The sequence below is a fragment of the Ochotona princeps genome, chromosome 19 (assembly GCF_030435755.1).
Source record: "Ochotona princeps isolate mOchPri1 chromosome 19, mOchPri1.hap1, whole genome shotgun sequence".
NCBI classification, from domain to species: domain Eukaryota; kingdom Metazoa; phylum Chordata; class Mammalia; order Lagomorpha; family Ochotonidae; genus Ochotona; species Ochotona princeps.
Window position 1 is genome coordinate 22,875,728 of NC_080850.1, and position 26,367 is coordinate 22,902,094.

Consider the following 26,367-nt stretch of genomic DNA (forward strand, 5'->3'; position numbering starts at 1 on the left):
GGCAGGTCCCAAAGCTAGGCAGATGTAATGAGCCCATTTTATGAAAACTACACCCACCGACATCAAATCCACATGGGTAGCCCCAGGGCCTAAGTGACAAAAGACTCCAAATCCCATGCTAACAGTTCATTGTTGAACCTGGTGATCCTTGGTGTCCTGTGTAATTCTCTTTGGGATCATTTCTCGTAGATGCACACACTGTTTTCTGTCTTCTTGTTACTCAGGCAGGTGGGATGTGGTGTGCCTCACAGCTGCATCCCTTCCCGGGGAAGCCTCATGACACTGATGGCCACCCCTCCTCCCCAGCTCTGAGCCAAGCCTCAGGGGAGACACAGCTGTGGCCCAAGGGTCAGTGGAAGAAGCAAAGCACCAGAGCTGGAACAGGAGCAGAAGGGGCGATCCAACATCTGGGCAGCTGCCCTCTGGCCTATGGCCTGCCCATTTGCCCCCACTCCAGGTCCCCGAAGGCCCGGAACATCTGGCCGCTGGCCTGGTTCCAGGAGGGGTGAGTTAGGGGGCCTCCTTCCGCCAGTCCCGGAGGCTGCCGAATGCTCGGCACATCAATCAAGGCTGCAGGGCTGGCTGGTGCTGGGAGAGGAGCCGGCTCCTTCCCCGCCTCCCTCCCCAGACATTCCTGGATAATGGAATCTCCTTTCCTGTTCATTTATTACCAGCCTGCCTAACTCCGCCAAAGCCCCGTCTGCAGGCTGGAGCCCCACCAGTCCTGCATTTTCCCGGCGTAAGAGGCTCCCTTGGGGGAGCTGCCAAATCTTGATACTCACCAGCATGGCCCCGCGGGGCTCCCTTGCCCTGCTGGTGGACTTGCCCAAGGACACGGCTCTGCTGAGCATTTCCTGTGAGGGACACCATGTGTCTGCACCTGCCAGATGCAGGTCATTTCAGTCCTGGCATCTTTTTTTTTTTTTTTAAAGATTTATTTATTTTATTACAGTCAGATATACAGTGAGGAGGAGAGACAGAGGAAGATCTTCTGTCCGATGATTCACTCCCCAAGTAGCCACAACAGCCGGAGCTGAGCTGATCTGAAGCTAGGAGCCAGGAGCCTCTTCCGGGTCTCCCACGCAGGTGCAGGGTCGCAATGCATTGGGCCGTCCTCGACTGCTTTCCCAGGCCACAAGCAGGGAGCTGGATGGGAAGTGGAGCAGCCGGGATTAGAACCGGTGCCCATATGGGATCCCGGGGGGTTCAAGGCGAGGACTTTAGCCACTAGGCCACGCTGCCGGGCCCAGTCCTGGCATCTTAACAGAAAATTCCTGCTCAGAGTCGTACAGTGAGGCAAGGGCAGAGTCAGCCTCATACCTAAGCTCTTTCCTTGCCTGTCACCTCTATGGAAAGGACTATGTTTTCTCTGTCAAATGATCTCAGTGCCCTGGTCAAAAATCAATTGACCATAGATGATTCCTGACTATCATTCTGTATTCCCAACTCTGTCACATTGATCTGTAGACCTAAATGCGGGTTTTCCTAACTGTCCTTGTAGTGACTTCGAATCTGGAGATGTGTCCTCCTACCTTATATCTTTTCTAGAGTTACCTTGGCTATTCTGAACCCCTTGGCATTCCATATGTATTTTAGAATCAGGTTGCATGTTGTACACAGACATCAGCTGGGATGCTAATAAGGAGGACATTGGGGAATGGTGTGTGACATTTCCACTTCTACTGAGTCAAGATTTTCTGCTATTTTGTGCTTTCATGCAAATTTTTTACCTTTCTTTTGTTAATGTCTTTGTATACTATTTTTTTATGCCACTGTGAATGGAATTGTTTTCTGTTTCACATCATTATTTCTTCATGGTGCTGTGTCAAAACATAATTGATCTGTGTCTATTGACTACATTCTGTAGCCTGGTTGAGCTCATTTGTTCGTTGTCATTGTCTTGGGCTGGGTTTCTTAGTTTTTCAATTGATAGAATTATGTCACCTGTAAATAGACATTATTTTCTTCTTTTTCTCTCCAATCCAAGTGCGTGACATTTTTTTTTTTTTCTTACCTAATGGCCTTGGCTAGGACCTCCAGGACAATGTGGGGCAGAAACGCCAAGAGGTTCTGAGCTTCTAGCCTTCCTGCCCACAGCTGTCCCTCTCCTGTCCCAGTGGGGTTATGGAGTGCCATGGGAGACAGGAGTGTTCATCCAGAGCAAGAGACAAAAGTAAAAGGAGAAAGAAGGAAATCCACGTATTGGGCCAGTGTCCTTTGTCATGCCAGCATCCCATATGGGCACCAGTTGGAGTCTCAGCTGCTTCACTTACCATTCACCTCCTTGCTATTGAGCCTGGGAAAGCAGCAGAAGATGGCCCAAGGGTCTGGGATTCCCAGATGAAGCTTCTGGGCTCCTGGCTTCAGCCTGGCCCAGCCATGACTGTTGTGGCTGTGTGGGACTTGAACCCGTGGTTGGGGAATCTGTTTCACCTCCTCTCTCTAACTCAGCCTATCAGATGAATAAGCACATCTTGAAAAGCAGAAACAGACCTCTTAGGAGACTGATTGTCAGGGGCCAGTCAGCAAGTCTGAGTTCTGGAGTGTTGTGACTCACGCTGTGTGTTGAGCTGCCTGGGACACAGGGTCCCCAGACACTTGGTCAGACCTTATGCTGGGAGTTTCTGGGCAGATATTGCTGGGTGAGACTGATGCCGGGCTTTGTGAACTAAGACCAACAGACTTCCCTCCCTGACGTGGCCGGCCTCATCTAGGCAGGGGAAGGCCTGCGGAGGACACAAAGGCTGTCCTCCTGTGAGCACGAGAGAAGGCTTTGTTCCTTCTGCACCTGAACACAGCCTCTGGACTTGTAGCCGACCATCACGATACACGCCAAACAGGTGCCAAGCCAAGCTCAGCTGATTTGTTTCAGGAATCCCATGAGCAAGATTTTTTTCCTAAAAAAACACAGCTTGCCCCAAGTCATGCAGCTGGCAGTGGAAGCACTGAGGGTTGGGCACTGGTGGCCTCCAGAACTTTCTGTGAACCACTCAGCAAGCTCTGCTTCACCAACACTTCCTCCTGTCCCCCAAGCCCCCTGCCCACTGCCATTCAGGGCTTCTCTATCCTTAGAAGGAGGGCATGGAGGTGCCAGAAGGGTAGGGGCTATGCTATCCCCAGCATGCCAGGAAGCAGAGGACTGTGCCCGGTCAGCTCCGCCGCCTCTCCTCACAGCAGCCATTCTGCCCCTTGCCTCAGCAGACCCTCACCCACCAGGAGCCGTTCATACACCTCGGGGCAACCTGGCTTCCCCTCCCCCCACCCCCGCCCTAGCCCCACCCAAGGAGGACAGGGCCCCTCCAGGGCTGACATCAGATGCCTGCCTTGGGGCAAGGCAGAGTGTGGGGATCCCATTTGGAGGTTGTTCCACCCTTAGGGGGAGATGCTTGAGGGCACCCATGGGAGATACCCAGCCAAAGCCCTCCCAGCACCTCACCCCCCAGCCTCATGCTGGGGAGGGCCCCAGTCTCTCATTGCATGGGTATTCCTGCAGAGACAAAGCTCTCCTCCCCAAGTTCCCGGCTCGGCCATAGTACTTGCGGTCAGTGCCCGACCCACCCGCCCACCTCTTCCTGTGGGGGCTCAGTGCCAGGGGTGGCGGCCCAGTGAACAATGCCTCATTCTTGTTCTTGGCCTGGGTGGGGGTGGGCTCATTCAAGTGCACCTCACACCAGCCAAGGAGCCAACATTTCCCCACCAGCACCATTGCCCCCACTGCTGTTCTGCCCCATTGACTGCCTGCAACAGGCCTCAGAGGTAGCCTGGATGCACCCAGGCCAAATACTGCTCCCACCAGCTCCCTGACAGCTCACTGCCCTGCAGGCAGGAGCCATATGTGGCAGGGTCATATGTGGGTACCCCTGCCTTCTTGCTTAGCCACTGTGTACCCAGGCCTCAGGCAGCCTGCTGTGAATGAAGAGCAGCCACTTGGCCTGGGCAGCTGGCCTTGGATGGCACAGCCCAGAAGCAGCAGGAACAGAACTCGAGGGAGGATCATGTAGCTCCCAAGCCCATGGTGGCAACTCCTGCACCACACAGCCCTGGGGAAGCCCCAATAGATCCTGAGTGCAAGGCTTTGGGAGAAACAGAGTGACTTGTGGCACACATACACATGTACACACACAGCCCCTCCTCAGCAACCCAACTCTGCTGCACAGTGCACCCTCCCCAGACAGTCTTGGAAAAGGCCCTTGGAAAATGCTTGAGCCATGCTCCCCACCCTCGCCTGGAGTACCCTGTCTGCTCCCCCACATCCCTACTCCAGACTCAGAGCTCACACCTCGGGCTGTTCACGCAGTGGATGGAAGTCAGGCCCATCCCCAGAGTATCTGCATCCTGGCAGGCTGATAGGTCAGCTGCCACCCTCCCCCAGCCCTCTGGGGCCCCCTACAGGCCCCAGGCCAGGCCTGGCTTCCGGAGCTGCTGCCACCTTGGCCGGCCACACCACATATGGTTTTCATCAGCAGCTGGCTTGGATGAATGGTGCCTTGTGAAAGCACCGCAGGGCTCACCTCTATGGCAGGCCAGGCCAGGTGGTGCAGCTCGGGGAGGGAGGAATGAGAGGGAACCTGAAGGGGGATGGGAACAGGCTGGAGGGCCCAGCAGTCCTGAGCCAGGTCCTGTGATCAGACTGTGAACTGCACAAACAGCCTCTCTGAGTCCTACCCCCAAACAGGGAGGAAATGGTGCTGGGCACACAGTGTCAGGACAGGGGGCTCTCCAGTTTGCCTGAGGGGAACAGGGAGAGGAACCAGCTTAGAGCAGGGTAAGGATGAGAGTGACAGCTCTCCAGTTCTACCCATTCCCCTCCCTGGCTGCTGAAGCCTGCCCGCCCCCTCACCACCACCATTCCACCTTGACCAGGAGCCTCTGTGAGAGTTTGGGGGAGCAGCCCTGAGCTGGGGGAAGGCCTGCGCTGCCTCTGTGCAGGCAGTGCCTTGGGCGTGACCGCTGATGTTCACTGAGGGCGCGTGCTCTATGCATTCGCTGGCTCCCGCGGACCTGCTGTGCATCCTCTCCCGGGCCCTCCTGCTTTGATTCCGGTTTCCAGTTACATACAACAAAGCCATGACTCAGAAAGGGTAGGCAGACAGCCCAGGGCCACACAGCAGGGAGAGGCAGAGCTGGGAAGTGAAGTCAGTATCAAGGCTGCCGTGTGGCGTGGCGGGAGTGTGGGCCCCACAAGCATGGCCTCCGCCCACCTCACTGTGTGACTGTTCAGTCTCTTCTGGCCTGCGCACCTCCGTCCTCCCTTCAGGGCCCAGTCTGCAGGGGGATGGGGGGGTGGGGCGCTCCAGGATATCTGAGAATGTAGGAGTGGAGGGAGATGCAGACTAGGGGGTCTCCCCTTAGAGTCCCTGGGCTTGTCTTGTCACCACCAGATGAAGTGCAGGCTCCTCTGCGTGGCCCCAGGCCCACCAGGCTCATAGAAGCCTCTGACCTGTTGCCCCCTCCCCATCTTTCCCCTGCCCGGAAGCCTGGTACATCCCAGCAGAGGAGCACTGTGGGATGCAGCCAAGTTGCCCCACCCTGCTGTGCACCGTACGCCCACCTGCCCCCACACATCCAGGCTCCAGAGCTTCCCCGAGCCTCCAGAAGTTGCCCAGGTTCAGTGTGATCTCTTCAGACAAGAACACTGGCTCCCCCCGACCCCACCCGTGCTCTGCTGTGGGGCAGCTGGCACCACCTTCCTACTGCACCTGTGGCGCCACAGGACCTGTCTGCCCTGCTGGATCGGAAGTGGAGCAGCCGGGACATGAACTGGAGCCCGTGTGGAATGCTGGTGCTACAGGTGAAGGCTTTACACGTAAGCCACCACGCCAGCCCCTTAAGATAAATCTTAAGAAGCTGTTCTTCAGAAATGAACCTGCAGCTCAGCTCAGAGAGCCACCTTGCCCTAGCCCTCCTCCTCTGCCAATATCACCGCCGGAAAGGGTGGCAGGCCCAGACGGAGTCCCCAGTGAAAACCAGAACAAACAGGCCTGGGCAATGCTTAGCTCCGTGCTGCCGGCGCTGCTTGCCTTTTAGGGTTTGCTTATTTGTATTAGCTCTTTCCGTGGTGGATGAGTATCACTTCTATAGAAGAGGAAAGCAAGCAAGACCAGGAAGCAGCCCGGCACTGCTCTACTGCCAGCTCGCCACTGAGGGTGCGGCCCGGTACACTGAGCTCAGTACACTGCATGTTGGGATTTATTTTTTTCCTTTCTTTCTTTATTAATATGAAGAGAACAAGTTTCATATAGCTCATGGATACGATCTAAGAATATATGATAGCTCCCCTCCCTTCCACCTCCTTCACTTTTTTTTTCTTCTCATTTTTACGCTAACATACTTTAAGTAGCTGTACTTATTTATTTGGAAGGCAGAATTACACAGAGGGGAGATGGAAAAGGAGGCAGGGAGAGAAATCTTCCACCTATAGATTCCCTCCCTGATTGGCTGCCAGAGCAGGGTCTGGGCCAGGCTGAAGCCAGGAGGCAGGAGCTTCATTTGTTTGGGGATCCCTCTGTGTACAAGGGTACAAGCATGGAGGCCATTTTCTCAGGAACATTAGTAGGGAGCTGATAGGAAGTTGAGCAGCCAAGACTTAAAGTGGAGCCCACATGAGATGCCAGCATCACAGACTAGTTTAACTCACATACCACAATGCCGGTCCCTGTGATAATGTATTTTTAAGTTACTTAATAACTTAAATTACTTAACTTTCCACAGGTCAAAAGTAGAAAGACCACTGTTACATAGAAACATAGACAAGGACTAAAACTATCAAATCTCAACACGTCTGTATCATTCATTCATGTTGATCTTGTGTGTGTGTGTTCCCTATACATTAGTTCACACAAATATGTAACATTTGTCTTTTTGCATGTGGCTCATCGTGTTAGGCATAATGGTCTCCAGTTGCCTCCATCCTGTTTGTGGCCGAGTAGTAGTCCTCTGTTGATGGACCTCTGGGCTGAGCACTTATCTTAGCTATTGTGGGCACTGGGCTTCAATAAACATGTGGGGGGATACAGGTAATGCTTTCATATGCTGATTCATTTCCTTTGGGTAAATTCCCAGGAGTAGGCGCTGGCTTGTGAGTCTGGGGCAAGAGGATACAGACATTGAAATGTTCTTACTAGTCTGCATGTTTTAATTTCCCACAATGGGTATTTATAACTTTGGCGATTAAAAAAAACAAAACCCTAACTGCCTTCTTAAAGGCCCAAGTCTGTGGCGACACCATGCACTGAGGACAGTGGCTCCCTTTCCGCCCATCCCTGCTGCCTCTCCCATCCACACATGTGTTCTCACACTGGCTTTTCTCTCATGCATCTAGCCATGTCCTTCCTGTGTCCTTGTAAAAAGACCTAACCCCTTGTTGGAACTGCTCCCAGCCAAGGGGGCCCAGCACCCCATACTTTCTCCTGGCCTATTGTTCCAATTACTGGGGACTCGGAGCAGACCCAGAGGTGGAAGCATAAACCCGGGAGGCGGAGACCATAAACAGCTGGGTAACCAACTCCATGTGTGCCGATGGGCTCTGGCGCTGTTCACACTGGGGCTGGATGGGGCCTGGGTTTGGCAGGGTGGGGAACACTGGGAACTGCCTCTGGCACCCTGTGTCTGTCCAGGGCTGCCATCAGCAGGGCCAGAGAACAGGCAGGCAGGTAAGGCCCCACACAAACTTGGATGAGCTGCAGGGAGAAGGATGCAGGATTTCCAGTCACCTAAGCCCCATCTCCTATGCCCTGGGGTCTTAATTTACCTGTCTGCAAAATGGGCAAAACAGGAAGTCACAGACTAGATGGGGCTTCTCCACTCTACCTCCTCCCCATGAGCTCATAAAGCAATGCATGGGGCCTTAATGTCTGCAATGTGTTTTATCTGTAATCTAATAAAAATATACACCATGTAGTAACAGGAACATACTGTAGTAAAATTATCTGTAATCGAATCCAACATATCATGTATGACTCTCATACTCTTACTAATACATTGTTCATAATCATTGGATCTGTGATTAGTGAACCTGTGGAGGCCAACCAGGAAGGATTCTTGTAGGAAAGGAGATTAAAGAGCTTGAAATTTGATAGGTCAGGGAATTAAGCCTTCAAAAAGGCCCCAGTGGAGAGAGATGAGGGTGCACGGGTCTGGGGAGGATCATTCAAGCAGAAATCCATGTCCATCTTCCACCCTAGAAGTGCATAGCCTGGTAGGGGAGATGGACGGAGCTCACCATGGCTGGCCATGCCCAGTGTGGCTGGCTGCACAACAGAGCCACGGGGGCTGGGGGGAGTCCTTCCCCGGCTCCTGAGCTGCACTAGAGGCAGCAGAGCCGCAGTCCGTGTTCTTGCGATTGTCTGTGGAGTCGGAGGTCAGAAGTCAGCAGCATTTGATGGATTTTTGGGAACCTCTGGCCCCAGAATTCTGTGTCTGGGGAGAGAAGGTGAGGCTTGCATGCCTTGCCCTATGTCTGGTCACCAGGTCGTGGGGCACATTTGTCCCCAGGCAGCTGCTGGGTAATGCCTTCTTAGGCCTGATGGGCCAAAGGCACTCAGAAGCCAGGAGTTAAGAGCCCCACACAGCCAGTGAGCTGGGTGCTGGAGGCGGGGGAGCGGGAGGATCAGGCAGCACAGCCCAGGGCGGGGGCTGGAGGCGCTCCCAGAGGACACAGCCGGGGTCGGGGGTGGGTGCAGAGGAAGCAGGAGGCCTTCTGGAGAGGGTGCCCCGAGAAGAGAGCGGATCCAGGGGTGGAAGGTAAAAGGAAGAGCCAGGATGGTTAAGGATGGGAGCAGAATGGAGAGGAGATGCAATAGAGGGACCACTTGTGGCCACGAGGCTGGCCAGGCATTCTCCTTGCCAAGTACTGGGCAAAGGCTATGTGACCTGCCCAGGGCCCCCATCTAGTATCTCAGAGACAGGCATGCGACAAAGGAGAGTGACAAGCTCTGTCCCTGCCCCCAAGATCAGACCCTCCTTTCCCAGAGGGGCAGGGGCAGCCCAGCCATCCCTGACCCAGGTTACACCCTCTGTCACGCTGTCAACACTTCCACTGTGGTTAGGACAGCCAAGCTAGAAGCCCTAAAAACAAAATGCCACTGAAGATGCTCAGGAGGTATGAGTGGAGACTGTCTCTGCATGGGCTAGAAGACTTAAACAATTGCTAAGATGGCAGGAACAGGCCAAGGGCAGAAACCAGCAGGGCACGGATGTCCACAGCTACTTGCCGGGTAAGGCAGCCTCTGGCAATGACCCACAGAAGTCCCTGCAGAGCTGGACAGGGAGGGACCCAACCAGACACCAGCCTGGTCACTGACGACTGATGTAAAGGTTGATGCCCAGCAGCATGCAAGAGACTGGGGTGATAGTGCCCCCTGGTGGGCATGTTCTGTATTGCATGTACATCACAGGCGTCAAAATTCAACCCCAGGTCTTTCTTTTTATCCCTAGATAATTTCAGCATACATGTGTTCAGAACAATGATGGGCTCTACATGACAATACAACCATTTAAGTCAGTAAATCTGGCACTGAAAGAATCTTGTTAGTATTCATATTTTGCCAATTGGAAGAAAGTTTGATGCCTTTATCATGGGCTGTTTTTCTGGTTTGGGGTCAGACGTGGAGAAGCCTGACTACCAGGTCTCTCCAGCTCCCTGGAGTCCAGCACCGTATCTCTGTTTGTGAATCTTTCACGACCTTGACCCTGTGGGAGCCGAGACGGTTATTCTGCAAAAGGTCTAGTGTGCGGGGTCCTCTGGGCTCCCTGTATGCTGATCCCAAGGAACGCACCATTAGCCACCCGGTACAGAGGAGTCCAGCAGGAGCGTCCCTGGCAGGGACTAGGGTGCTGTCAGTAGCCGCAGTGGCCCATTCCAGGGGGCGGGGATACCCTAGAGGCAGCTCAGTGGCTCCCCCAGGCCAGGACATCAAGGTTGCTGCTCCCAGGATGTGGCTATCAGGGACATACAAAGCACCAACCACCTGACCCAGGACTTCTCCAGGGCACCTGGCCACCTCTGGCAGCCCGCACCCACCGAGGGCGCAGAGTCCCTGACTGGACTCCTTGGTGTGGGGGCGAGGCGGTTCTGGGGACTTGCACTCACACATGCTACTAGAACTGCAGGCACGGCGTGTTTCAGAAGCTTTCAGCAGGCCAAGATGGGCAGGAGCGCTGCAGAAGCTGATCAGGTCCTTCTTCCAATAAGAAACAAGGCTGGTTTAAAACTCAGAGGCTGGGGGCCCAGGTGAATCTTAACCCCATATGTGCTGGCATCCCCCATGGGCTCCAGTTTGTGTCCTGGCTGCTCCACTTCCCATCCCATTCTTGCTTGTGGCCTGGGAAAGCAGTCGAGGATAGCCAAAAGCCTTGGGACCTTGCACCCATGTGGGAGACCTGGAAGAGGCTCCTGGCTTCGGATTGGCTCAGCACTGACTGTTGTGGCGTGAACCAGCAAACGGAAGGTCTTTCTCTATATATCTCCTTCTCTCTGTAAATTTGCCTTTCCATTAAAAAAACAAAGCCAAAACCAACCAAACAAACAAACACACAAAAAAACCCTCAGAAGCTGGGGCCGATGTAGTGGTGTTGCCGAATAAGCTTCTATCTGCAGTGCCAGCATCTCATATAGATGTCAATTCATGTCCTGGCTGTTCCACTTCCAGTCCAGCTCCCTGCTAACAGCCTGGGAAAGCAGAGGCAGGTCTAAGTCCTTGCACCCCTACACCCATGTGGGAGACCCAGAAAGAAGCTCTTGGAAGCTCCTAGCTCTGGCTGTAGTGGCCATTTGGGGAGTGAACAAAACCAGTGGCTGGAAGATTGTCTCTCTTCCTATTTTTGTAACTCCTGCCTTTTGAAAAAAAATCCAAAAAACAAAACAAAATCCCACCTCAGAAGCCTTCCCTGTGGCCGTAGCCCCTGGCTGGCACGTGTACCTCTGTCCCTCTGTCCCCAGTCCTGCCCCTGCACTGCTAAGGCAGCCTCCACCACACGGCTGATGGCCATGACCAGAGCAAACTATTTGGCTCCCAGCCCACGAGCCCCAAAGAGGTCGGGGCTGGCTTGGCGCCCTGACCTGCCAGCCACCTCTCCTGGTGCATGGTACTGCCTCTGTGGCCTAGGTCAGTGTTCCCAAGGCCTCCTGAGCACCAGTGAGAGATTGTTCACATAGCCTGCTGGGACCTCCTCCCCTGCAGTTCTGAACGAAGGGGTGGGAGAACCTGGAAAGATGCATTTTAAAGCTCCCCAGGGAAGCAACTAGAGACATCTGGATTGCCAACAGCTGGCCAGGAGTCTTTGCCATGCTGGAGAGCTTGTTAAAAATGCAAATGCCTAGGCCCCACCCCATCTCATAGCTGTGGAATTGACAATGCGGGGGTGGGAAAAGTGGAAGGTGAGAATCCGAACTTCAGGCAGCTTCTCCAGCTGAGGACAGGGGTTCAACTCCCGCCATGTGCCTACACCATGTGGGAAAACCCAGAAGACAAGCAGCTCATCCCAGTGACAGCGCACATGCAGGGAGAAATAATGCAGGTCCCCAGGGCTCCATTATCCCGTGCTCTGCTCCCACGCCTCGCAACGGTGCAGCCAGCCTGGGATGCGCTGGCCAAGGCCTCCCTGTACCTGTAGGGCTTCAATGTGTAACCCGGTGAAAGTGAGCAAGACACCAACAGTCCACATGTTGTTTCTGGATGCACGTGATAGGTGAATTTTGGTCCTGCATGGACTTGCAAAACAGCTCAAACAGGACCACCGTGTACAAACAGAACCCCACTTTATTAGCAGTTAGTTCACGATTGTACATTAATGGAGGAAGGTTCCCACTTTTAACACAACCCAAAACGGCTGGTTCAAGAGCCCTCATTGGGTGGAACTGGATAGTACCCCGTCTCCACCCCCTCCCCGGTCTGTATCCCCTTAGGTGCTCCCCACCCTTGCCCACCAGCCCTCTCCTTGCCAGGAAACAACATGAATTTCATGCACAAGGTATAAAAGCAGCCCTCTTGCTGATAACAAAACTAGCACGGTCATGGTAAACCTTCTGCTCCCCCACTCTCCCCTAGGGCCTGAGAGAGAAAGGCGCAGGAGGGGCAAGCGGGAGCATCCTAGGGCCCGCCATGGCTTGGGTCTCCCCTAGGCCTTGGTGGCTCCCCACATAAAGCTCACACTTTCTCATAGGGGAACAGGAGCCATCCCTGGGAGCAAACCTGGAGCCCAGTGCTGCCCTGGGAACATGGTGGGCAGTAACTGCCAGGGCATCTAGGTCCCTGGGCCTTCAGCAGGCACACAGCTGCCTTCTGTCCTGCTGCCTGACAGCCCCATTGGTCCCTTCCACAGAAAGGGGAGACTGAGTTCGGGGGGGGGGGGGCTTCACACACCCATTACCCTGTGAGGGTGGCATTACCCTGTGTTGCCTGGGGCCCCACGATCTCATATTCACGCACCCTGCTCCAGGCAACCAGCTCCTTGCTTAGGTCCTTCCCTGGCTGCCTACCAGCCTGGCACCTGACGGCCTCAGAGCCCACAGATCATGGGCCTTCAACAAGTGCAAACCCCAAAGCCATAAAACAGAAAGACAAATGTTGTTGGGTGCCCTTGTCTCCTGTACCCAAGCCCACTGTGCTGCTGCCTCCTCTGAGTAACCCCCCCACCTAATCTCCCCAGAGCTCCAGACACCCCTCTGCTGCTTTGGCACGTGACACAGGTGACAGAGGAAGAATGCCCCAAGGAAGAGCTGTCGAGTCGGCGCAAAGGCCTCAATGGCCCTTGCAAACACAGGGGATAAAGGGACCAGCTCTAGGACACCACGAGCAAACACTCAGATCTGAGAAATGGGCCTACTCAATGGCCGTGGGCCTGCTAGTCTCAAAGGTGGAGCCACTGAAAAAGCAAATGAGCAGAGCAGGGAGACTTTCTGGCATTGAGTGAGAATCTAGCTCCCGAGTGCTACCGAGTGCACCTTGGTCAGGTCCCGATTCCAAAGCCACATAGGAGTTATTGGTGGTGGTGGGGATGTCTGGGTACGAGCACAGTGGCTGCAGGGAAATGACCACTGCCCTGGTGGTGGCAGTACCCGACCTCAGGGCGCAGAGGGTGACAGTCAGGGGTAAGGACTCATACAGGGTGTACAACTGACTAACCCAGGTCAGAAGTACACTCCAGTGGTACAGAGAGCAAGAGCAACAAAGTGGCAGAGCACACAAGATCTTGACTTTAATGCTGGATACCAGGTCAAGAGCCTTCTTGACAAGACACATGTGAACACTCTTCACACCTTGGGTTGCCTCTAACAGCAGTGTGGGCGCTGCCAATCTCTGAGGGTCGGCCTGAAGACGTTGCTCCGTGCTCGCAGCCCCGGGGCACCGGCTGCGCATGCCCACACTTCTGAGACCCATCTATGACCTTCAGTTTCTCCTTGGTGCAGCATGGAACATTCTAGAATCTGGCAGCTGCACATGACATCTCCCACCTGCAGACCCGAGGCTCCTGATGGGGGACCACAGAATGGACCATGGAGGGGGCTGCACAACCGAAGCTACATTCCTCTGTTTTATTATTTGGCCAAATGCTTAACAGTGAAGGAGCAGACACTGAAGACTGGCAACGCTGTACCTGCTCCTCTTTGGGCAGTTGGGGTGCCTTTTTAGCTGCCAGCGCCTCCTCTGCTGCAACAGCAGAGGGACCTTACAGTGTCTAGACCCGGCAGACCCCCAGGAAGCATGTGTGAGTGGCAAGGGCAGTCCCAGCAGGTCCAAGGGCAGATAGCACAATGGGTGGGGGCAGTGAGGTCCTCCAGACCCTGCGGATGGCCAGAGAGACCCAAGGCTCACACTGTAGATGGCAACACAGCTCCCCAGCCTCACACACACACACATACATACACACACGCTCCTCAGCCCCCAGGTTTGGTGAGGGCAACAGTGCACACAACATGCCAGGAAAGCACAGGCTGCTGCTCGCCTGCCACCTTCTCTTCCCCACTGCTAGCAAGGGCTCGGGAAGACGGAAGAATGGCTGGGGTCCAGAAGGAAGACGCAGCTGGGCCCTGCAGGCTGGGGAAGGCGGGGGCACACACACATAGGCCTGGAGGCGGGAGGTTCAAAGGCACCCTGGCTGGAAGGAGTGGTTTGTCCCATATCCTGGAATGGCCACAGTGGTGACTGAGGGAGAGGGACCACAGCTGGGCCTGGAGGCAGTGTAGCCGTGCCCCTGCTCAGCTGTGCGGCCCGTGCCAGGCAGGTCGCCTCCCTCTTCTGGACCCACTGCAGCCCTGAGCAAGGAGCATTCCAGCCCAAGGTGCTAGGTCTGCTAGTCTCTCTCGGAAAAGGCGTGTCCGGGCAGGAGGCATCGGGTTCAAGGTTGAACTGGCAGTCAGAGGGGGCTGGGGACAGGGGTCCCAACCTCAGTCACTTCACATTGTTAAAAGAAGGGAATGGGGTATGGGGACAGGAGCAAATCCCAAGCAGAAGATAAGCCAGCAATCCCATTGTCTGGGGGGTGGGGAAGGCTGAGACTCGTGTGGGTGCTAGGGGGCATCCCAGCTCCCCGGGCAGCTCCCGACCTAGCACCATGTGAGGGGAAGGGGGACAGGCCAGCCTCGAGCCCCAGCTTGCCCGCTCCAGCCCCGGCCTCTTCCTTTGGCCAGAACTGTCCCAGTTTCCTGGAGAGAGCCCACCCTTCTCTGCCCAATGCCCCCACCCCACCCAGGCCAGCCGTGTACAGGAAATGGGGAGTGGGGGAAGGATTAACAAGGAGTGGAGGCCCTCCAAGGACAACCTCGTGCTATGTGCAGGTGACCCCAGACACTGTAATGACACACGACCCCTCCACTTCAGTCTCCGGCACCTTCAGGAGACGCCCTGCAAGACTAGAGCTTGCCACCATCTTGTATGACTGAATTAAAAACAAACCCAACCAAAAAAAATAGAATATATATATATACACATTATATATATATATATATATATATAAAAAACACAGTGCGACCCCAGCACCCAGGGTTATAAACTCTGGCACCAAGAAAAAAAAAAAAAAGCAAATATTAAAATACTTTAGCTTCTTAGTATCGAGGAGGTTAAGGGGTGGGGGAGGTCGTCTCTAGGAACCCCCGGTCACAGGTGACTGGGGTACGACTCAGCCTGCATCCGCTATGGCTGGGGCTAGGTGGGTGTGGGGACAACGCATGGATGCTGGAACCGCCCCAGTCTTTAACCACAGGAAACACCACGCATGTCAGACCCCAGGGTGGGAAGAAGGGGGTGGTTCTGCGGCCCCGGGGCCCTGCAGGAGGGACTGAGGACCAGGAGAACACTGCAGGAACCAAAGTCTTTCCCCAAAAAGGGAAGGTGAGATGTCATAGGAGGAACCCGGACGTGGGGTCGAGTTCTCGCGAGGTGGCCCTGCCGACCCCCGGCCTCGGGGCCACCTCCGGCTAGCCAGCTGACCCCTTTCAGCCGGCCTGGTTAGAAACCCTTCAGGGATATGTCCAGTCTCTCCCTGGTTTGGCAAAAGGCCTAGCTAGATTTTTGTCCCTTGCCGTTTGGAGGACAAGGGAGAAGGTGGCAGCTAATACTGAGGGGGTGGGTGCCCTGCTGGGGCAGGGCGGGAAGGTCCGGTCGGGTGGCAGAACACAGTGAGGGACAGAGGGGAGGGTCGCACGGACTCCCTCCCGCCAACAGGAAGAGGCCTCCCCCACGAGAGGCTGGGAATGGAATGGACCCCTGGTGGCTAGGGAGGTCCAGGGGGCCACAGAGCCAGCAGGGGCCGCTCCTCTGAGGTGCGTGTGCACCTGCCCGGGCCCCTTCTCTTGGCCCCACGTGGGCCTCACAGCGTATTGCTTATAAGTGCTTGGCCGGCCCAGGCCTGGCTCCCGACTCTGCAGGTAGCGTGGCTCAGCGCGCCGCGGGCGTCCCTGCCGTCGTCTAGAAGGTGCGATCTGGCTGCAGCGGCCGTGGCTACCTGGTGTTCTGGAGGTCCTCCCGCAGCCAGGTGGGCAGTGTCTGGCCCATCTTGTACAGCAGCTTGGAGAGCTCGATGTTGTGGTCCCGGTAATAGTCCTTCAGGAAGGCGCGGGACTGCAGGAGGAAGGAGATGTGGAGGTGGGCTCGACAACTGGCCCAGGGCTGGGGGACACTCCCGACCCCATCCATGTCCACACCACCTCCCACCAGTGCTGCCCCAGGCCCCTTAAAGGTCATGGCCTTTTGCCACACAGGACTTCCCAACAGAAAACTCATGCAAAGCAGGAGCATTAGGAACATAGCTTGTGAGGTCCACAACTGCGGGCAGAATTAAGTCGCAACCAGGGCAAATGGGAGCTGCTGCGTGCCTGTGCACGTGCCACCTCTCCCCCAAGAAGGCACAATCCTGCAAGCTTCTCCCTTGGGAAACCTTCCGCCTCCCCCCTCATCCCCCTCCCAGGCCTCCGGGGATGGCGCCTGGTGGTATGTAGCTGGCCCTTGGCACTCAGGGTAACTTTCACATTCTTGTTGCTGAGTGGGTGGACCTTACCTCACTCCTAGACCATGAGGTCCCTGGAGGCAGAGGTCATGTTTGATTCACCCTCGATCTCTTAGTGGAAGACAGTACTCTTACATGACTAAATCCATCCTGACCCACCATGTGCTCCTTAAGAATACCATCCAAGGAACGCCAAGCCCGTGAACATGTAGGGCACAGGGTAAAGCAGAAAGAAGGCTCCCCCCTGTGCCCCTCGCTCACACCAGAGACCCTGTCCTCCCTCCCAGCTGCCACGGGTAATGTGCCTCCACTTACATCCAAGTCCATCTCTGGGTATTTCCGGCCCTTACTTTTGCCCAGACACTTGGTTTTTCCTCCTTCAAGCAGCTGACACCAAAATCCTTTCTTTGGATCAAACCTGTGGAGGTGGGAGAACCAGTGGGTGGGAGCTGGTGCAGCTGACCCTGTTCCCACCTTAAGGCAAATTCACCACGAAGCCCAGGACAGCAATGAACTGACTCCCACAATGCACCCTCCAGCTGCTGATCCTGTGAGGCTGACACCTGCCAGCTGCCCTGCCAGTATTTGCCCCTGGGATGTCCAACCACATCTGCCCTTCCTCCAGCAAAGGGCAGCCCACATGCTCCCTGCTGCAAGTGTCCCTGCTGCAAGCTGGGCAGCCTCAGTTCACTCGGTGATCCATAATGCACACCCTCCCATCCTTCATGTTTCCAGAACTTTCTGAGCATTCTCTAATGCTGTGACAAATTCTTTTCTTTATCATTATTCTTCCTGGCTTCCAGGGACAATGGGAAGAGATAAAAAAAAAAAAAGTAGATGCAGGTGCTTTTGTATTTTTTAACAAATGGCATCTATGTATCAAGGAATGCACTATCTGGGGCCAGCATCGTGGTGCCCTGCGTTAAGCTTCCACTGTGTGGTTGGCATTCATATCAGAGTGCCAGTTTGAGTCCAGACTGCTCCACTTCCAATCCAGCTGGCTTGATCATGGCACCTGGGAAGACAGCCCAAGTACCTATACCCCAAATATCCACGTGGAAGACATGGATGGAGTTCAAGGCTCATGGCTTCAGCCTGGTCCAACCCAGCCATTGTGGCTATCTGAGGAGTGAACAAGTACATCAAAGATCTATTTCTCCCTGCTGCTCCCTTACTGTTACTTTGCCTTTCAAAAAAAACAACAAAGTCAGGCCCAGCACAGTAGCCTAGTGGTTAAAGTTCTTGCCTTGCAGGTACCAGGATCCCACATGAGCATCAGTTTGTATCTCAGCCACTCCACTTTCCATCCAGCTCCCTGCTTGTGGCCTGGGAAAGCAGTTGGGAATGGCCCAAAGCCTTGGGACCCTGCATTCATGTGGGAGACTTGGCAGAACCTGCTGGCTCCTGGCTTTGGATCAGTTCAGCTCTGGCCATTGAGGCCACTTGGGGAGTGAATCAGCGGATGGAAGATCTTTCTCTCTGTCTCTTCTTGTCTCTGTAAATCTGCCTTTCCAGTAAAAAAAAAGTAAATCTGAAAAAAATGTTAAAAATAGCCTTCTTCAAACAATACACACACACAATCTTTAAGTACACTTACATATGTCTATCCTTGGAGAGTCTGGCTTTCTGGAATGAATTTCAAAAACAAAGGAAGACTGTCTTCCCAGGCAACATGTACTGGGGGAGGTGAGCCCTGAGACTGCCATTGGGAGGGGAGGTACCGGCAGCCCAGAGCAGTCCCCCTGCCCCCCACCACTGTCAGGAAGGCAGGGTTCCCATCTGGCAGGTGCAGGTCACAGGCTGGATGGTGGTGACAGTGACGACACCACACACTTGGCGGGAAGACCCCCCCAGGAGAGAGGAGCCCTTATTCCCAGTTTTCAGCTGGGTTAAATGAGGCTGACCAAAGTCATGCAGCGGACGGAGAGGTCCAAGATCCTGGCCCTGGCATCTCCCAGGCCACAGCCTCCAAACACCCTTGCTGTGCCCCCTTTCGCACTTTCGACTTCCAAGTTGGTGATAAGAGGGGGGACTCCAGAGCCAGGGAAGGTGACTTTATCCCTCCTCCTTCTCCAGCTGGCCGTGGTACCTGTCCCTGGGACCCTGCACATAGACTAGCACTTATTCCTCAGGGCACAGCACCTGCATCTGTGGGACCATCACTCATCCACAAATCACATTCGTAGGTTCCTTTCCCTGAATTTGTTTTAAGTCAAAATCGAATGCTAAGAAGCCATTTCAGAAACTGACTGCTGGTCTAATTTACTTAGATCAATCACTCTAAAATCGTTCAGCCCAGCCTGAAAAAGAACCCTCCAGCCGGGCTGAGTAAGGTAGCCCATCACCTCCCTTTACCTGAAGTTGATACCTCCATGAACACGATTTAAGGCATGTTCATTGTTGTGCCAACCTTTGTCCAGACCTTGGGTTCTCTGGCCCAGGAGCCCCATGGAAAGACAGAAGTGATACTCACGCCAAGGTTTTGTGGTAGTCGATGGTGTTGGTCACCCCAAGGAACTTCTGCACCGTGTCCATCACCTTGGCAGGTTCTGTCCGCAGCAGTTTTCCATCTAGGACCAGAATCTGGAGAGCAGGAGAGGGAGGAGGGTGACCCAGATGTGCTTTCCCTCCGGGGCTGACCAGGACAGCAGTCACAGCAGCAGGTGTAGGCCTGCTTTGCAGCGTGGAGCCCAGCGCCTGCCCAGTTCTACTTCCTCCTCCACCATTGAACGGCAGGTGTGCCTACACCCCAGAGCTTAGGGCTCATCTCCCTGCCACCCTCACCTGACCGACATCACCCTCTCCTAGAATTGGAGCCCATCCCTGTACCCCTCCAGCATCCCTCTCTCTGCTCTTGCTTAGCTGCCAGTCTCCATATTACTCTCCCACTCAAACCCTCGAAAGGCTTTCCTAAAATGCCTCTTGCAGCCTGCCTCTGCCCACCCTCCAGCCATGCTCACCCTTCTAGCTACAGCCTCTCTGGGTCCTCTGAGAAATGCAAAGCCTCTTGCCATGGAATGAGGTATGGCAGGGAGGACTCCCGTGTTGGGGACTGAAACCTTCCCCTAGACCCGGGAGGGCATTTCCAGCCCCATGACTGGGTAGAGAGATCACAAGACTGCTGGCTCTGCTTGGGGCTGGGTAGCGCACCTGGTTGGCATGGAAGGCGCTGAGCCAGCGCTCGATGTGCACGGCGTACCAGCCGGGGCCCAGGCAGCGGCTCTGCAGCGTGCGGAGCTTGGAGGACGCGTCAGGGCCAGCTGTGATCACCTCATGGAAGGTGTACTTCAGAGCCACGGCATCATCGTGTGCTCGCTGGTGCTGAGGTCAAGGGAACAGGGCAGAGTCACAGGGAGGTAGTCCAGGCACGGCCACCCAGCAAGTGTCCCAAAGATCCTGGGCTGGACTTGGGGGCCCTGACTCTACCTCCTTCCTGTTCAAAAGCCTCAGGGAAGTCCCTGGTTCCTGTTTTCATCTCTTTGCAAGAAGGGGGTTAGATCAGATCAGCGTGTGCAAATGAAGTACAGGTCCTGCCCCAGCCAAGACTTGTCTCGCTTAGATTCATCATCACCTCCCCAAGGAAACTTGGCGCTAAGCCTAGAAGGCAGCTATTCACAGATACGATAAAATCGAGGCAGCATCCTCTGGGGTCAGCCACACGCTAGTGCCGCCCCAGCCTGGAACCTATACCCACGCTTTCTGTGCTGCAAATGAAGCTCAGCGATGACAGGGAGACTGGAAGCGTCCCTTGCACCAAGCCACGCATTTCTTCACTTACGGGAATGGGAAGGGTCAGGAAAACAGCAGGTCAAGGGGGAAAGATGCTGGGTCTCCCGGGAATACACTGTGTGGGCCGCCAGCATGTACAGAACTCCCAAGTTCAGAACTGCAGGACCTGCACACCACGGAATGCTGCACACCAGCCAATCCACAGCTAGAGCATCACAGACCTGACCCTTAGCCTGAGCAGACAGACATCTGAAATGCCACAGGGGCGGGCGCTGGGACACAGTGTGCTAAGCCACTGCTTGGGACACCCACATCCTGTACTGGGAGTTCCTGGTTTGGGCCTTGGTTAATCAGTTTCTGACCCACGTTCCTGCTAATAACGTACACTCTAGGAGGTAGCAGACAATGGCTCAACAACTTGTGTTCCTGCCACCAGTGTGGGAAACCTGGGTTGAGCTTCTGGCTTCAGTCTGGCCCAGCCCCAGCTTACTATGGCCATTTAGGGAGTGAACCAGTGGATGAAAAATGCGTGTGTGTGTGTGTGTGTGTGTGTGTGTGTGCATCTGTCTCCCTCCCTGCCACTCTGCCTTTCGAATAAACCTCAAAAACAATTTTTTTTAAAAAGCACAAAAATGCCACACATAAAACTTAATGAAACAATTTGTGAAAAAGGGACACACACACACATCTTCCAGACAAGTGCCATGGGGCTCCGGCGCGGTGGCAGGTGCGGCGTAGTCCCTACATGGAATACAGCCAGACCCGACCCAGGTTGGCTTGCTCTCATCCCAACACTCGGCAGCCACCTGCCGTGAAGGCAGACAGCAGAGAACTGGGATCCAGCACAGCAAAAAAGAAAAAGGGAGCTAAGTGCGTCTGGGGGGATTTTTCCAAAAGAGGAAATCCAACAGAAATGCAAATCTCAGGGCACAACTAAAAGTCCCAGAAAATGGGCTGGTACAATTTGCTATTCCTCCACCTGGCATTCCTTCACCTCCATGCTCTGGCATCCTCTATGGGCACCAGTTTATGTCCTGGCTGCTCCACTTCCCATCCAGCTCCCTACTTGTGGCGTAAGAAAGTAATGAAAGATGGCCCAAGTTCTTGGAACCCTGTATCCATATGGAAAACCCAGAAAAAGCTCCTGGCTCCTGGCTTCAGATCAGCTCAGTGCAGGTCATTGTGACCATTTGGGGAGTGAACCAATGGATAGAAGATCTTTCTCTTTGTCTCTCATTTCTGTAAATCTGCTGTTCAAATAAAAATTAAAAAACAAAAAAGTGCTAGAGAACCAGAGGCAGAGAGCATTCCCACTGGCTCAGGGAGGATGCAGGAGGTTAAAGCAGGAGGACAGAGAGTTGGGGTACCAGCAGCCAACAGGGCCTGCACCTGCTTCCTGCTGGGGATACCAGGGGACCCAGTCTCCAAGAAAACAGGGTGGTAAGATACTCCCAAAGATGATCTAGCCCTAGGAGGCTGTCCTGGCCAGGAGAGTGGACACTTCCCAGGGGAGCTCCACCTAAGCCCAGGTCTCCCCACCCCAAAGAGAGAGCTGGTGGTTGAGCTGATGAGCACACAGCCTTGTCCTCCTCCTACCAGGGCCCACATGCACTCAGCAGTGGCACAGCTCTGGAATACTGGCAGGGGGGCAGAGAAGGAAGGAAAGGAAAGGCCTGCAGGCTTCCCTGAAGGGAAAACTGAGTCTTACACATCCCATGCAGGGACTGGGACACGCCCCTCTGCATGTGTCACGGGGCAAGTGGCTGCGCAGCCTGGCAGGCACTTACACCCCTTAAGCCAAAGACAACGGGTCCTGGGCTTTGCCCTTCTCTGAGTTCCTGCCACTATTCCAACCCGTTCTCTTCCAGACCCAGGGAGGCAGCCACAGTCACTGCTGGCCAAATCTAGGCTTCTTCCAAGCTGAATCCACCTCTAACTCTGGTGGAGTCAGAATCAGAGGCAGAACACCACATAGTGGGAAACCAACTTGCTGGCTGGCACTTCCCATCTCCTCCAGCCAGCTGGAAGCACCAAGTAGGCAGGACTCGATTCCACCTGCCTCCATATGGCAGTCGCTCACTCAGGACTGTCTGTAACAGGTGCTTAATAAAGCCTCTCAGGAATGAATGAGTGGGTGCCAGACAGAGCCCTGCACCTCCAACTCATGGACGCCCCCGACAACCCCAGTTCTGCTCACCTGGTACCAGGAGTAGGCTCGGTCCGCCGGGTTGATGAGGATGGTCAGGATCTTGGCCTTTGGCAACAGGGCGGCCGCCCGCCGGGGCGCGACTTCTGAATCAAAGTAGTTGGCGCTCTTCTCAAAGTAGAAGTCGGAGGTGGTGTTAGAGGGGATAGGGAAGAACTCCATGTACCTGTAGGACGCCCAGGAGGGGTTCGTGAGGGAGGGTGGGTATCACTGGCTGGGGCTTCCTCCAAAAGCAATACAGTCACACCCTCCCAACAAAGCAAGGACCACTGCCACTATTGCTGCTGCTGCTGCTGCCTCTCTGCCCTGGATGTTGTCCTTCCCCGGGGGAGCCATGAACCCAGGATCACCCAAAGACTTAGCAAGGGATGCAGGTGGTAGGGCATGTGGATCATGGAATTCCATCCAAAACTCTGGGAACCTTCCCTATGATGCTCCCGGGGCTGGACTGATGAGGCACTACCTCTCTCCGCCTCTAGGTGGCAGGCTTGGGCTCAGAGCAGAACCACCTCTGACCAGGGATGGCCAACACTGGGAAGGGTTTTCTTTCCTGATAACCAGAGTGGCGTTCAGCTCCTGCCACTCACATCCTCTCCCCAGTCTGCCCATAGCTTTCAAGACAAATGTCCCACATGTCACTTCATCACACTTCTGGGTTCAACGTCCCCTGGAAAAGTCAACGAACGCCGCAGGCCTCCCAGCAGCACTAACTCACACAAGATCAGGCCATGACGTGGGGTGTGTGAGAAGGAAGACTCACCCTAATTAAGGTTGTAGGTCCCTAGTCTTGCCTATTAAAGGTTTCTCCAAATAAAAAGAAAAAAAAAAGGCTTCTCCAGGGTGGTCCCAAACACGGTCCCCCATCAGAAACATCTGGGGGCACTGGCCATGTGGCACAGTGGGTTAAACTGCTGCCTGCCACATTGGCATCCCATACAGGCACCAGTTGGAGTCCCAGCTGTTCTGCTTCCAATCCAGCTTCTGCTAATGTACCTGGGAAAGCAGTGACCTGCATGAGAGGCCTGGCTCAGCTCTGGCCATTGCAGCCATTTGGGGAAGATCTCTCTCTGCTGCTCTGCCTTTCAAACAAATAAATGAATAAATCTGGGAGAAAAGGAGGAAGGAGAACACATCTGGGCCTCTTGGATTCTCTCATTCTACCTTGCACCTACCTACAATATCTCCCTCGTTTTCCTGAATTTTCTCTGCCCACAATGCTTTGCAGTCTCTAGACTGGGAACACTCTGAGAACAGATACTTGATTTGCTCCAGAGAAAAGTGCCTGACTTAGGCACCCTTCTTACTGCAAACCACCAACACACTTGGCCACAGACACACTAACGTCCTTGCTCGAAGGGTGCTGCCTAGGCCTTGGTGCAGATGTTGCCTCACACATGGCTTATGGCTTCCCACCACATGGCCTTTCCAAGCTGATGAAGGCCGACTTCCAAGAACACATCCGGCCACAGTGGGTTTTAGATAAGAAATTGTGGCCATGTTACAGATAGATGGGTGCCTGGATGGATACAGGCCGACGGACAGGTAGACAGAGGCATGTTAGACAAGACAAAAACACACAACCAGCACAAGGCCAGAATCTGACCCACACAGGTCAGCTAGTGACATACAATAATCACAGTAATACAGGTGCACAAAAAGATGAGAATTGACTAATGAGAGAGACTGGCCATAACTCACAACACTCCCACCCTTGCTGCAGCCTCCAACCACAGGTTCAAGTGGGCAGCTGCGGTCCCAACCCCCAAGGGGACATTCCAAAGGCCAGCAGGCCAGCTCTGAAGGGCGCCTGCAATACCTGCCACTCAGTCCTTGCCCTGTCCCCAGCTGACCATGGGACCCTGGATGTGTGTGTCTCTCTCCGCCCCCAGGACTCAGCCAATTTCTGTGAAAGCAAGGGAGAGGCTGCACTCCGACTCGCCCATCTCTGACCCCAGTGGGTGACACAGAGGGCTGTCTGGAAGGCAGCTTGCACACCATGACCCATGGTCCCCGCCACCCTGTGGTCACCACACTGTGTCCCTGTTTACAGGAACCTCAGCTGCATGTGAGCAAGCATCAGCTGCTTCCTGCTGGCTGCCCTGGCAGGCACCATGCTGGACAGCAAGGCCCACTCACCAATCGATGCCTTTGTGATAGTTGTGGCCGTTAAAAAACTGGATCTCCTCGAAGGTCTCCGAGCTGGGGTAGTTGCTGCTCAGGTCTGGGTGCATGCCCAGGAACAGATAGAGGGCTGTGGTGCCTGTGGGGAGGAGGGGCAGCTGAGAGAATGAGGGCTTAGCCCCTCACCACAAGATGGAGTCTGAGTTTTGAGCCTAGTTCTGCCTAACCCACAGGGACAACCTGGGCCAAGTCCCTTCCCTTCTCTTGGCCTTCTGTTTCCTCATCTGTATAATGAAGAAATTATACTGACCTCGGGATGGCCAATTGCTGGCCTGTGAGTGCACCTCACTACTCCTGTGCCCCTTGCAGACATCACTAATCCATTACCCTTCATCACTGAACAAGAAGGTGGTGTTGGAATCCTTCTCACCACAGTACTCCAGTGGTTCCTCTGCCTGCCATGGCAGTATCGCAGAACACAGTGCTCCCTGCTGGCCTTCCCCACTTTGGACCTCAGTCCTCTGTGGACCTGGGAGGAGCTTGGGCAAGAGTGGCCTGGTTCTCAGTTCTGTTCCTGTGATCCTCTAAGGGCCGAGGCATCTAGCTCCCGTGTCCTGCCCACTGTGCGCCCTTCCCTTCCTCCTCCTGGGGCTGTTGACCCCTCATTCCTCGTACTCCGAGTCTCTGGCTTATTGCTACAACAGGAGGGCCTTGAAGAAAAGAGGCTGTTGTTTAGTGATTCAGAGCAGAAGCTCCGGCATCAGACTCCAGGGCCCAAGATCAGGTACTGCTTGTCCTAACTGAAGGTATTCAGAGAAGTCACTTCACTCCTCTCGTCTGAAAAGGCAAGAATGCCCGTTTGTGCCTTACAGGGTCACGTGGTAGCCAGTGACCTGGCAGACACGACTAGTCAATGGTCATCCTTTTCGCACAGAAGCAATCCTGCCTGACTCAGACTTGCAGAGCAATTGATGTGGGCTTTTGGAGACTCCCAGTAGGCTGTGTCAGAACTAACGGGCAGACAGCACGGACCACCTGCCATGCCTTCCTGCCCACACTGGCAGGCGATTCACATTCACCCAACTTCACTCCTGCTTCCAGGGAGGTAGGGACAGATCCGTGGGGAGCAGGCATACAGCAAGGCAGTCCCCACAACCCCATGGTTGCAGGAGTAAGGCTGTAGGGGAGCTGGGTGGAGACCTGCCTGTTTTCTGGGGGCCAATGATGAGCAGCTTGGGGAAGCGGTCACATGTCTTCTCCTTGGACCAGATGTCTTTGTGGCGCTTGTCCTCACAGGGGTCCTAGAACAAAAGGGGAGGATAGGTGAGGCGGACGGGGTGCACATGGATATGGGGTTCCACAGCCCCCACTGACAGGCATGACACCCCAGATCCAGAGCTGTTGACAGGCAGGGGCTGTTTCTGGTGAGTTCATTGATCCTTTGAAGGGCCTGGTACTCAAGAGGAACTAGGACTACTTGTTAAATTCCACTGGGTGAGCTGTGTCTGAGCCAAGGGTCAGGAGACATGCCTTCCAAAACTTGTAGCTCTCTGCATAAACATTTTAGGCTATGAGTGCTCCGCAGTTGCTATGGCAACCACTCCAGCAACCCTAGACATACAGAACAATGAGTGTGGCTGTGTGCCAATAAAACTTTATTTACAAAAAACACACCACAGGCTGGGTCTGGCCCATGGCTTGTGGACTCCTACTCTGAACTATGGGACTGCCAATCAGTTCCAACTTCTGCTCCCTGGTAACAGCCCTGGGGCACACACACTTTCCCAAGTACTGGCTCCTTATCCCTCTTTCAGTCCCCTTCTTCAAGGCTCAGTGCTGCCACTGCAGCTAAAAGGGGGCACAAGTGA

At 54.6% G+C, this 26,367-nt stretch overlaps 1 protein-coding gene across 5 annotated transcripts in view; it reads right to left on the reverse strand.

The window, feature by feature from the left end:
• Positions 1 to 13,878: 13,878 nt before the first annotated feature.
• The window catches only part of NDST1 (N-deacetylase and N-sulfotransferase 1), a 55,558-nt gene continuing 43,069 nt past the window's right edge, over positions 13,879 to 26,367 (reverse strand). For all 5 annotated transcript variants that reach the window (XM_058677418.1, XM_058677416.1, XM_058677415.1 and 2 more), the window contains 7 exons: positions 25,704 to 25,800; positions 24,515 to 24,638; positions 22,370 to 22,544; positions 19,594 to 19,764; positions 18,917 to 19,026; positions 16,759 to 16,861; positions 13,879 to 16,058 (listed from right to left, as the gene is read on the reverse strand). In XM_058677418.1, coding sequence (XP_058533401.1) covers positions 15,939 to 16,058; positions 16,759 to 16,861; positions 18,917 to 19,026; positions 19,594 to 19,764; positions 22,370 to 22,544; positions 24,515 to 24,638; positions 25,704 to 25,800 — 900 coding nt within the window. In that variant the 3' untranslated portion in view covers positions 13,879 to 15,938. The remainder of the gene's footprint in view (positions 16,059 to 16,758; positions 16,862 to 18,916; positions 19,027 to 19,593; positions 19,765 to 22,369; positions 22,545 to 24,514; positions 24,639 to 25,703; positions 25,801 to 26,367) is intronic.